The sequence below is a fragment of the Alternaria atra genome (assembly GCF_907166805.1).
Source record: "Alternaria atra isolate CS162 genome assembly, contig: 35, whole genome shotgun sequence".
In the NCBI taxonomy this organism is placed as follows: Eukaryota; Fungi; Ascomycota; class Dothideomycetes; order Pleosporales; family Pleosporaceae; genus Alternaria; species Alternaria atra.
In genome coordinates this window covers 1,132,979-1,145,390 of record NW_025091334.1, presented here as the reverse complement: position 1 = coordinate 1,145,390, position 12,412 = coordinate 1,132,979, and the positions used below count along the sequence as shown (strand labels likewise).

Here is a 12,412-nt window from a genome sequence, read left to right as displayed (position 1 = left end):
CCTCTTCGTCGGTCTGCCCTCGTATCGTCGTGATTGGATTGCAAGCACTTTCAGCAGAACATTGGGCGCGTTGGTTATTTCTAGACATTATTTACATTCGACTTGTCTGTATTTAACACTATAGAGGACTGCAAGTCGCTGATGCAAAGGGGTATCTATCTCAAGTTGCCACCTATCGGCGCACTCTGAGCGGAATGGTAAAAGAGCCCTGTTTCCAACCAGGGAATACTCTTCAAGGAATTCTATGGTGTGGAGTTGAGATTCGGGGGACATGAGCTTCGTGCAAATTAGATAAAGGGTGGTATGTGAAAACATGGACATGAAAAGAAATAAGTCGAGATCCATGGATATCTGCCATAATGGCCACTTCACAGCGCCTCGTAATTGGGGTCGATCTGTAGTGTAGGGGTTCTCGTTTGGTTCTTCTGCTTTTGCCATTCCGACGTGATTTCCTCACGCACGCCCTGGCTCCATTGCAGAATAGCAGCGTCAAACTTGTTCCACGCTTCCGCGTCTTCGCCGTGAACCACGCCCATGACATCAACGTCTAGTTTGATGTCCCAGCGCAGCTCCGCAGCCTTGACCCAGTAGCGCAGGTTGTCGGCGCAGCGATATGGCTTGGCCGTGTCGGTGTGGTACGTCTTGATCTCTTCAAAGTGTCGTTTTGACCTTCGGACAAGAGTGTTGTGGAGATGAACTAATCGCAGGCCGTTCTGTAGTTCGGCAAGGAAGGGTGTCGGGAGCTCGGCGTCGGGAGCGCTGGTCCACTCGGGAAGCGCGTCCGGGTTGCTGTCAAACGACTTGAGGAAGAGTAGTTCCCTCTCGCGTTCTTTGCCCGTCCAGTCACCCTCGCGCCACGACCAGTTTTCTCTCTCTGCATGTTCCAGGCGCTCCTTCTCTTCTTCGGTATCGAGCAGTGTACCAATGTCGACAACCCACTGCTTGAGTTGGGTGACTTCATAGGGCTGCACACCGTTTCCAAAGTTGCGAATGGCGAGACGCTTCAGGACCTCGAGTGTATCGTACAGTTCTTTTCGGATCGTCCGTTCCGACTTGATGGCGTAGAGTCGCTGTGGTTCTTCGTGTGCGGTGTAGTAGTTTTTCGCGGCGCGGATCGCTAGGGTAGTGACATCCAACAAGTTGATGCCTTGAACCTCGTGCCAACCTGAAGCTTCCTCACCACCGTTCTTTGCTGTCTTTCCGTCTGGCTGGACGTCAGAGAAGCCCTTCTCCAGCTCGTGCAGATGCTTCATGGACTCGGCAAGCGACTCGCGAAGTTCGCGGCGTAGGACGGTCATGTCAGGTGGCGGTGGGACGTAGACGGGGTTGTTCTTGTAGGTGCTGACGGTGGGCGGGAGCATCATGGGCTCGGGGTCCTCCCATGCCATCGACGCCGTTTCGTCGAGTGGTGACTCAACGAAGCCCTCTCCAAGATGATGTTCAGTCATTCCGTCTGGTGACGCAAGCGACAAGGACGAGAAGTCGGCATCGAGTCCTGGCGAGAGTGGTTCGTTGCCGCTTGCTGTTCGCGATCCGGGCTTGCGGCCTTTGGCGACACGTCCGGTCGCCGTGTCGAGCAGGCCAGTCCTCGCAAAGTAGTACTGCAGATGTGCGATAGTGCCCAGGTTCATGACGCTTTCTCTGTTCTTTGCCGACGTGGAGAACTCGGTGCCCTCAGGCCTCATGTATCCACGTCGCCTGCCGCCATCGGAGAGGCGCGAGCTCACTGAGCGCGCCGACGACACAGAGGAAGCTGTCGAGACGGAACGGTCCAGCGGCGGAATTGCGCCGATGGCCAGAGATGGGGTCGCCCATGGGTCGGGCGAGGTTGAACGTGCGGGTGGGGAGTTGGGCGTGTCCATGGTGGTTGACAGGGGTGGTAGGTGCAAGGCCGTCGCAGTCGTTAGACTCCTTATCAGCAGAGAGATTCGGTGTTTTCGAATCCTAGGCATTTACGGATCGATGGTGGGTTATCAAGCACTTGTCTTGTTTGTGGAGCCACCTGGGCAATGTCCGGTTGTTGCTGGGGGAGTCGGGAATTCGAAAGGGGCTGCGTTTGATTACAGTAGAGGTTTCAGTCACGGGGAGCGACGCGAGATTGTATCCGACAACAACGCGTACTAGCGGCGAGAACCGCCCTGAGCTTCCTCACCAACGCAATTTCCGTATAGCCGTGAACGCATAGTCGTTGCGACAATCGTCCAAAGTGCTTATGTGTCCAAAAGGAAATTCTCCTTTGCGGCTCTGCTTGCTTCCCGACTGACTAAGGGCTTGCTTCTGGCCCCGCATTCCAGGTGAAAGCTCGCAAGGGTACCTTCCCTAAGTAGCGTGTACTTTTCGCAATTGCGATGACGTCGCACGCTTGCACGAGCATGAACTCGTTATATGAGACCTAGCCATCTGCATGAACTCGACCTAACCAAACACAACTTCACGAAACAGACTCGTTCGTATGAGACGCTTCTTTACGACCACAGCCAGAATGTCAAGCAAGCGAGTGCGTTGTCCGCCCAGCTTGCTAGTGGCAAAACTGATGTAGGCACACAGATCCAGTACAAGGTCGAAGGCGAGGTACAGGGCGTCAACTTCCGGTCTTTCACACAAAAGCAAGCCAAGAGTATTGGTGTCACTGGCTTCGTCACTAATGCATCAGATGGAAGCGTGCGTACCTGTATTGGGCTCATATCTTGCCACCGCTCACACAAAACAGGTCCAGGGCGAGGCTCAGGGCAGCGAGGACAAGATCAAAGAGTTTGTCCAGCATTTGAACAAGGGACCATCGGCAGCATCTGTCTCAAAAGTTGACCACTCGGACATCTCAACCAAGGATGGCGAAAGCAGCTTCAACGTTCAGTAGCCTATTTACAGCTCCCCAGAAGGTCGAGACAGACATGAGCATGGCGATGTTCATATAAACGATAATTCGTCAATCATATACATCCTTGTGCTGCAGTAGCTCACATAGACACTACGATGAAGAACAACAACATGTAATGGGTACACACCACACATTGAGAGTCATAAACTGCAGCGTCTGTCATGAGCTTTGGAACTATTTGACTATCAAGACTGAGCTCTGGTATAATGACACGTATCGTGCACTGACGGAACTACTTGCTCAAACAGCCTCCTAGTGACTGTCGCGAGGACGTCTTTGCCGTTGAGCGGCAAACTCTTCGTCTTTTCTCGATCCGTCATAGGTGCGATGCTAGCAAGCCTTTATGCTAGGTGAAGCAAGAGCCCGTTGCTAATCTAACGATGGACGAGCCTAGCCGCCTTCCAGATGTCAATGAATGATGGATGTTTCGACTGGAAGAGTGATACTGGGACGCCGCTCATGCTGTTGCACCACCACAACGTGGGTTAGCAGCCACAAACGATAATTTCGCCCAGGGCTGACAGCGGATCCGAACACAAAAATCAGCCTCGAGGTGGACGCAAGATTGCCATCATATTGCAGCCATGTTCCGACGTTACGCTATCAGCCCTATCAGGGTGGGTCTGACGGCGAACGACGAGACCCCGAGTTCTGCGAGACCCCGACGAACATCTTCCGGAAAGAGCAACCAGATGTCCCAAACATCAACACTCCCCGTTGATGGAATGCGACCGAGAAAAAACCTCAACACACCTACGCATAATGTGGTCAAACATGCTTTTGTTTCTTTTTCTGTGTCGTCAAAGTCCCCTTTGAGCTTCCGACAGGGGGTATATTCGATGTCTTGGCAAAGCTATCCCGATTCCTTCCGTCAGCTGAATCACCACTTTGCTCAGCCGTCGCAAACTCGTCTTTGCACGCGACCGTGTACGCCCATTCTCGACGCCTTGCTGACATGCTCGGCCTCTCATACGAAGTCTATTTGCTCGCCGAGCCTGCCGTAGGACGGGTATGGCGCGGTGTAGCAGCGGCATCTCATGCACATTCCTACTTCACCCTGCTGACTGAGCGCGCCAGGCAAGCATTAGTACCGCGTGGGTATCTTTTTTAAGTTGTCGGCGTCATGTCTTTATTGATATAAAGGACGAACGTGTGCCTCAGTCTTGCCTCTTGCTAACCACCAGCACTTACCATTATAGTTGACAATATCTCTTACACTACTCGACACCTTAAAATATACACGCACATCCCTAACCGCAGATGATCTCTACCAGAGCAGCAACGAGGGGATCAACAACCTCAAGGCGGGCTACGGCTCAGCTTATCAAGTCCTTCCAGAGTTACAATGCTGGATTTCGACCTACCTTCGTCGCGATACAGCACTTCCAATCGCAAGTTAGCCAGAGGCACTTTACGTCTTCGCCTAACGGTGGAGCCAAGATTAAAGAGTTCTTCGAGAAGCACCCGACAGAGAAGGTTCGCAAGACACATGCAGCATGGCCTCATCCAGGTACATACCGTTCAAACACACAACACTCCCATGTTTAGCTAACAACAGTCAGTATACACCGAAGAACAAATGAAACAGGTCACGATTGCCCACCGCGAAGCGAAGACCATGTCCGACAAGGTTGCCCTCATCGCTGTTAAGATACTACGCTGGGGTCTAGATAAAGCAACTGGATACAAACATCAGAAGGCTGTGGATGTGGATGCTAAAGATCCACTGGCAAAGCGAAAAGCTTTTGCCATGAACGAAGACAAATATCTGATTCGGAACGTCTTCTTGGAGAGTGTTGCTGGCGTGCCTGGCATGGTAGCTGGTATGCTTCGACATTTGCACTCAATGAGACGAATGAAGCGAGACAATGGATGGTACGTATTATGACTTGTGGGAACAACAACGTGTCGCTAATTTATTACTCGCTAGGATCGAGTCGTTACTCGAGGAGAGCTACAACGAACGAATGCACCTACTCGTCTTTCTCAAGATGCAGCGACCAGGGCGCTTCATGCGTCTGATGGTGTTAGGAGCTCAAGGAGTGTGGTGCAACGCCTTGTTCTTCGCCTATCTCCTCAGCCCTCGTACCGTTCACCGATTCGTAGGATATCTCGAAGAGGAAGCCGTCATCACATACACCCGTCAGATCGAGGACCTTGATGCAGGCCGCCTGCCCAAGTGGGAGAAAATGGAGGCACCCGAGATCGCGGTAGACTACTGGCAGATGCCTGAAGGCCACCGCACAATGCGAGATCTGCTCCTCTATAGTGCGTATACCCCTGATCCCTTCATGCAGCACAGCCCATTGACACTATCCTAGTTCGTGCAGATGAATCCAAGCATCGAGAAGTTAATCACACATTCGGTAACCTCGATCAAAAGGAAGACCCTAACCCCTACGTGAGTGAGTACCGAAATCCAGAGGAGCCTCATCCGACGAAGGACCTTGCGCATATGAAGCCCACTGGCTGGGAGAGACACGAGGTTATCTGAAGATTTCCGCTTTGATCCGCTCCTTAGCGATATGTTTGGCATACAGGGCGTCTTCGGTCTCCATTCTCCCCTCTTTTAAAACTGTATCTTCGGCGTTACGGGGCATCTTGGACTTTGAAAAAGCTATATCCAGATCACGATGATTGTCATGAGGAGTAGACGCATCATGTATCCCTGGACTGTCGGACCTTTTACAGATCACATTCAATTTCAGTTTGAAGCGGTGTAGGTTCCATCGGATCCGCATCTCAATATACAATAGCCCAAGACAATAGCCGGTGGTGTTTCCAGGTACAGCAGTAATTCGATATTGCTGAGAAGTTCCATTGTCGATATCCGATGCGAAGGTTAACTGATGGCTCAAGACAGAGCCGGAGATTGGGTAGCTTCGGAGAAGGACCGTTCAGATCGGCCAGGGCGAAGCCGACGCTGACTGGCGGATTTCTCGCCCGAAGCCAAGGACGACACGAATACAACGCGTGCAGCAGCCTCGCACTTCAGTGTTCAGATTGTCGCTTTTGGAAGGCGGCAAGTTTCCGGTCATTGTTTTCCATGGAAATCTCCACATAAGCTCCAGCTCATGCATTCATGACGAGTTAGTCACATGGTGGCGCGTCTCACGCAGCCTCGTACAGCCTCAAAAGGAACTGCGCAGTAGTCTGCCGATCTAGACAAGTCCTAAGACCGCCAAATCTCTGTGCTTTCCTAATCAAGCTAATGCTGAGTATGATTCGGTAGGACACGTTCATTTCGCTGTTCATTATCCGATCGCTGAGCTTTTACAGTTTACTGTATTTAGTGATCCTCGGGAATAAAGTAACATTGTGAGACTGAGAGTCTCTTTTAGTTTGCGGCTTGCGGCCACTTAGCAGTCGATATAGTCTATTTCTACTGACAGGGTGTGTTCAGGACGCCATTCCATTCCCGCGCTTGACCGTTGCAACGACTGGTCCACCGTTCTTCCGTGGTTCAAGGCGGAGCTAACCCCGCACTTACTTACTCGCACTAGCCTCCATGCCAAGTTCTAACATCCTCTCAACATGAGGCACAACGACTACTGCACCCCACATCCGCATTCTTCCACGAGAGGTGTGCTATCGGGCTATCGGCAGGACGTCAGCGCCGCACGACCCCCGCAGATAGATGCAGCTAACACAGCTTGCCGCAGCTGCATAAGCTACCAGGACTATCATCCTTGAAGGTACTTTGAGCTCTGACAAGCACAGCATAGAGTGCTTGAATCTGTTTCGCGGCGAAGCAGTGTACGCCAAAGAACTCCGGTTGATGTTTTCTTCATACATCTTCTCGACACTGACTCTCATCTCAATTGCTTCTCGTCCGCTGCCGGCTCACACCAGACGCCTCGTTCATTCCTGCCAATGCGTGATACGCTGGAGTTCGACGCCTGGGGACACTATACCGACCTCTGAGCTTCGGGTCCGCAATGCTTACCCCCAAGAGTGGGACTGCCTACGCAACCGAGCATGTCTCCTTACTGGATGTGATGTTTCTCCGCACCCAACTAGCAAACATGCGACAACTGCAGCGTCTACCCCAGTCCAGTCTTTATCCAGTACCGTTGGAACGGTAGGTACCCCTGCCTGCGCATGTAGACCAATCACCGCCTGCGCACGTACCCTGTGGAAGTCCGGCAAACACGCAACCTGCCATGCGGATCCGCAAGTCTAACATGATGCTCTCCTTCAAATGGCCTCGACGGGGACCCTTGCGGTCTCATGATGTAGAGTCTTAGCCAGCGGCTAAGCCTCTTTGGTTGGAGAGGCTGGCCAAATGGTACATGTCCCCTCCTCTATGCATGCATTGTGCTGCTATCGGGTTTGACGGCTGATGGACAGCGCGTGGTGACACAGCCTAGATGGCGGGCCCTCCTTGAAGCCGAAGATCTTGGAGATGCGGGGTCTGAGCAGTTTAAAGAGACGTCGTGTCTTCGACTGAGAAGAGCATCATGCCCAGTTGACTTGCTCTCCTGCGGTCAACGATTCAACAACAGCACAGCATCGTTCCAATTGCATTTTTATCTCATTACAACTCTTCAAGATGACGATCCCAGATGAGGTCGACATCATCGTGTGCGGAGGTGGTTCGTGTGGTTGTGTTGTGGCTGGACGACTCGCCAATCTCGACCACAACCTCCAGGTCCTCTTGATTGAGGCTGGAGAGAACAACCTCAACAATCCATGGGTTTTCCGTCCGGGTATCTACCCGAGGAACATGAAGCTGGACAGCAAGACTGCCACCTTCTACTACTCCCGTCCCTCGGAGTGGCTCGATGGCCGCCGAGCTGTTGTGCCTTGTGCTCATATCCTCGGAGGTGGATCTTCCATCAACTTTATGGTAAAATACCTCAATTGGAATGAAATCTGAATGGTACTGACCGCGTTTTAGATGTACACTCGTGCCTCAGCTTCCGACTACGATGACTTCCAGGCTAAGGGATGGACCACCAAGGAGCTTATTCCCTTGATGAAGAAGCACGAAACCTACCAACGCTCATGCAACAACCGCGAACTCCACGGATTTGAGGGACCCATTAAGGTCTCCTTCGGTAACTACACCTACCCAATCAAAGAGGACTTCCTTCGTGCCACCGAGTCTCAGGGTATTCCGACCACCGATGATCTCCAGGACTTGACCACGGGCCATGGCGCTGAGCATTGGCTCAAGTGGATCAACCGCGATACTGGGCGACGATCCGATTCTGCTCACGGCTACATTCATAGCACTCGTGCTGTTCACCAGAACTTGCACCTTCTTACCAGCAATAAGGTTGAGAAGGTCATTCTAGAGGGCGACCGCGCTGTTGGCGTTAAATGTGTCCCGACGAAGCCTCTTCATCCCGAGCAGCAAATGTCCAGGGTCATCAGGGCCCGCAAGCAGATTATCGTCTCCGGCGGTACCTTGAGCTCTCCTCTCATCCTTCAGCGCTCTGGTATTGGTGACCCAGAGAAGCTCCGCAAGGTCGGTGTCAAGCCTCTTGTCGATCTTCCTGGTGTTGGTCTCAATTTCCAGGATCATTAGTAAGCAACCCAAAGTTTTGTCCCAATATACCAACTAACGGCTTTTCAGCTTGACCTTTGCCACCTATCGGGCTAAGCCTCACGTTGAGTCTTTTGACGACTTTGTTCGTGGAGACCCCAAGGTTCAGGAACAGGTCTTCCAGCAATGGAACATCAACGGCACTGGCCCACTCGCCACCAATGGTATCGAGGCTGGTGTTAAGATCCGACCTACTGAGGAAGAACTCAACATGATGGACAGCTGGCCCTGCAAGGAGTTCCGCTCAGGCTGGGACTCGTACTTCAAGAATAAGCCCGATAAGCCTGTTATGCACTACTCGGTCATTGCTGGTTGGTTTGGTGACCACATGGTCATGCCACCAGGCAAGTTCTTCACCATGTTCCACTTCCTCGAGTACCCGTTCTCTCGTGGTTCCACGCATATCGTGTCGCCAAACCCATACGAGGCACCCGACTTTGACGCTGGTTTCATGAACGACAAGCGCGATATGGCTCCTATGGTTTGGGGTTACATCAAGTCCCGTGAGACTGCCCGCCGTATGGACGCCTATGCTGGTGAGGTGCAGGCCATGCACCCCTTCTATGCCTTCGACAGCCCCGCCCGTGCCAACGACCTCGACCTTACCACCACTAACGCTTATGCTCTTCCCGGTAATCTGACGGCCGGTATTCAGCACGGATCCTGGACTTCTCCAGTCAAGAAGGGCCGCGCCCCCGAGCCCAACTTCTTGAGCTCTAACTGCCAGGAAGTTATGGACGATCTGCAATACACAACCGAGGACATCCAGCACATTGAGAACTGGACCAAGCGTATGTCTTACCCTTTCTCATGATCTGCCCTACTTCTGTGATCCAAGTACTAACATACTACAGGCCACGTTGAAACTACCTGGCACTCACTTGGTACCTGTTCCATGGCTCCCAAGAACGGCAACTCCATCGTCAAGCACGGTGTCCTCGACGAGCGTCTCAACGTCCACGGCGTCAAGGGTCTCAAGGTCGCCGATTTGTCCATCTGCCCCGACAACGTTGGTTGCAACACATACTCGACTGCGCTCCTCATTGGAGAGAAGGCTGCAGTGCTCACTGCTGAGGATCTGGGCTACAGCGGCAGCGCGTTGGACATGAAGGTCCCCAACTACCACGCACCAAGAGAGATTGCTGGTTTGTCGCGCTTGTAAAATGTCGGTGGGCTAGGATGTCTGTTCTATAGTTTATGATTCAGATGAATAATGCAAAGTTGTGTACATGTTGAGCTCTGTCTTCTCATACATGCGATGATTGACTGTGCTTGCTGACTTTCTCCTTGTACGATGTCGTGATCACGCTAGTGGCGTCTCCATCTTGCTTATTGGCTGTTCACTAGATACTAGTCGGCGACCCACAAGGCATGAAATGTTCAGTCGGAGGCATCGGAGGCACCACTGCCTCATCGTGTCGCCTTTCCGTCTGTCTTTACATACATCCACTTTTCTTTTACTTCATCAGCCGTTGCGGATTGTCGCCGAAACTTGACACCATGTCCGCACTAGCTCGAAACCGCGGACCGCAAATCGCGGCCAAGATCACGCGGCCTGCATTCCAATACTCTGTCCGTGGCCTAGCAACGGTAGCACCAGTGCAAACTGCAACACGCAATCACAAAGTTGTAGTTATTGGTGGCGGTTCAGCAGGCATATCTCTTTCACACCAACTCCTCCGCAAAGGAAACTTCGCACAAGACGATATTGCTATTGTCGACCCTGCGCAATGGCACCATTATCAGCCTGGATGGACGCTCGTCGGAGGTGGTCTGAAAAAGAAGGAGGAACTACGTCGTCCGATGAAGGATCTCATGAACCCTAAATTCAAATTCTACAACACCTCCGTGGGAAGCTTCGCGCCGGAGGAAAATTACATCATCACTGGCACTGGTGAGAAGATTGCATATGAGCAGTTGGTTGTTGTACCTGGTATCACGCTTGACTATGGTAGTGTGAAGGGCTTGAAAGAGGCGTTGAACGAAAAGGATGCCATGGTGAGCAGTATCTACGACTACAAGTATTGCGACAAGGCGTATGAGAATGTGAAGAAGTTCAAGAAGGGTGATGCAGTATTCACGCAGCCAGCTGGCGTGGTAAAGTGTGCCGGAGCGCCACAGAAGATCATGTGGCTTGCGTTGGACCACTGGAAGAATGCTGGATTGTACCCGTCGGGTATCAACATCAGCTTTGCTACGGGTCTACCTTCCATGTTCGGTGTGCCGAAATAGTAAGTCTCACAGATATCAAATGTTAGATATCAGGGACAGTGTATACTAACTTCCCTCGAGCGCTGCAGCCCTAGAAAAACTCCGCGTAGAACGCGGCGTAGAAGGCTTGTTCCAACACGACCTAACCTCCATCTCCGGCAACACAGCCACCTTCAGCAGCCCCAGCTCTTCGGAACCCATCAAAAAGCACTTTGACTTCCTGCACGTCGCTCCCAAAAACGTGCCCTGGTCTTTCGTCAAATCCAGTCCCTTGGCCAACGAAGCAGGTTACGTCTCCGTCTCCGATTCCACAACCCAACACACCAAATACGCCAATGTGTGGTCCATAGGCGACGCATCCTCGTTACCCACGTCCAAAACTGTCGCTGCTATCACTGCTGAAGCACCTGTTTTGGTTTCTAACTTGCTTTCGGCGATGGCGGATAAGCCACTGGAAGCTAGCTACGATGGGTATACATCTTGCCCGTTGCTTACCGGAAACAAAGAAGTTCTGCTCGCCGAGTTCAAGTATGGAGGTGTGCCGAAGGAGACATTTAATGGGTTGCTGGGTATTGACCAGGGTGTTCCGAGAAAGGCTTTCTATTGGTTGAAGAAGGAATTCTTCCCTTGGGTGTACGGAAAGTACCATGTCAAGGGAGAGTGGGCGGGACCGAAGGGTTTGGCTAGGTGATGGGAGTACCAGGAAATAACATGTTTGAAAAGTCGTGTTCGGTGTCGTGGTTAGGCGCTGTGGTGCGTTTGCTTTGGACTATAGTGTCGACGGAATACACCTGTTTTTCTTAAAACGCGACAAACATACCGTGCAGAGAAATTACGAGATCAGGCGAGACTGTGAGATGCTCAGTGGTTGACATTAAAACGCGAAACCATGCCGAGATATACATAAAGCAGAGACCTCGACAGCCGACAGTAATGATGATGACTCAGGGTCTCTTCGTACTGTTCACCCTCATGGAACACGAAGCGGAGCACATACCATATCTATCTCACTCCACATCCACATCCACATCCGCATTCGGCGGCCAACACGTCCATGGATCTCGGTGTTGGCCATTGACTTGTAAGTGAAAGCCCACTTCGTCCCAGTGAAAGCAGCACAATCTTCTCACCAAATCGTCATTTTGTTCCCTCTTCAAGATCTTACCCCTTGGACGCCCAACTTTGCAACGTCTCTTATTGGGTTCGGTGGTGGGTGCGACAGCAAAATTAGCCATGTCATTGAGTCGGTCTACGTGCTCCAAAAGCCATGTAAGTCCTTCAGTTTCGAGTAGTTGGATGAAGTTGTCGTAAGGAACATGTTCTGGTACCGCAGTAAGTAGGGGCTGAGCTGGATTCTCTCGAACTGCTGTTTCCAACTGAATATCTTGCGCTTCTAACCAGACGCCGGTTTGGCGATAAGTCCAGTAGAGGTGGTTGTACTCCTGGAAGGCAACCTCCAGGTTCCTTCTGGCTTCGGAGAGTATTGGGATCATGTCTGGGGTTTCACGTTGAGATGTTATGGCATTCCGACGCTGCTCAACAGGTGTACCATCAATCTCATATGGGCCCAGTTGATTCAACGCATGCGATGGTTGATGGCCTTTCCCTTTGTGAACGTTACCGAAGCCGTTGGATTGGGATGAGCACTCCTGTATAGCCAGATTGTTTTCGGGGCCGTCAAGTTCAAGAATCTCGTGCTGTGTTGAGTGAGGCATGGTGCAGCTGACACTTTAGTTTCGTGATATCAGTGATTGTAGGTATATGGCTGAGAA

The 12,412-nt window shown here is 51.8% G+C and overlaps 5 protein-coding genes across 5 annotated transcripts; 4 read left to right on the top strand and 1 right to left on the bottom strand.

The window, feature by feature from the left end:
* Window positions 1-368: 368 nt before the first annotated feature.
* On the bottom strand, window positions 369-1,862 carry ALTATR162_LOCUS11283 (uncharacterized protein; the record flags this gene model as incomplete). The annotated part of the gene is made up of 1 exon (XM_043318925.1): window positions 369-1,862. The coding sequence occupies one exon, from the start codon at window positions 1,860-1,862 to the stop codon at window positions 369-371; it is 1,494 nt and encodes a 497-aa protein (XP_043174860.1).
* Window positions 1,863-2,482: 620 nt separating this feature from the next.
* Window positions 2,483-2,857, top strand: ALTATR162_LOCUS11282 (uncharacterized protein; the record flags this gene model as incomplete). The annotated part of the gene is made up of 3 exons (XM_043318924.1): window positions 2,483-2,497; window positions 2,548-2,661; window positions 2,711-2,857. The coding sequence occupies 3 exons, from the start codon at window positions 2,483-2,485 to the stop codon at window positions 2,855-2,857; spliced, it is 276 nt and encodes a 91-aa protein (XP_043174859.1).
* A 1,281-nt stretch (window positions 2,858-4,138) lies between these two features.
* On the top strand, window positions 4,139-5,372 carry ALTATR162_LOCUS11281 (uncharacterized protein; the record flags this gene model as incomplete). Its single annotated transcript, XM_043318923.1, has 4 exons — window positions 4,139-4,388; window positions 4,441-4,753; window positions 4,809-5,146; window positions 5,200-5,372. 4 exons carry the CDS (start codon window positions 4,139-4,141, stop codon window positions 5,370-5,372), a joined length of 1,074 nt encoding a protein of 357 aa, XP_043174858.1.
* Window positions 5,373-7,430: 2,058 nt separating this feature from the next.
* Window positions 7,431-9,591, top strand: ALTATR162_LOCUS11280 (uncharacterized protein; the record flags this gene model as incomplete). The annotated part of the gene is made up of 4 exons (XM_043318922.1): window positions 7,431-7,727; window positions 7,779-8,410; window positions 8,460-9,220; window positions 9,284-9,591. The coding sequence occupies 4 exons, from the start codon at window positions 7,431-7,433 to the stop codon at window positions 9,589-9,591; spliced, it is 1,998 nt and encodes a 665-aa protein (XP_043174857.1).
* A 338-nt stretch (window positions 9,592-9,929) lies between these two features.
* On the top strand, window positions 9,930-11,331 carry ALTATR162_LOCUS11279 (uncharacterized protein; the record flags this gene model as incomplete). Its single annotated transcript, XM_043318921.1, has 2 exons — window positions 9,930-10,660; window positions 10,722-11,331. The coding sequence occupies 2 exons, from the start codon at window positions 9,930-9,932 to the stop codon at window positions 11,329-11,331; spliced, it is 1,341 nt and encodes a 446-aa protein (XP_043174856.1).
* Window positions 11,332-12,412: the final 1,081 nt, after the last annotated feature.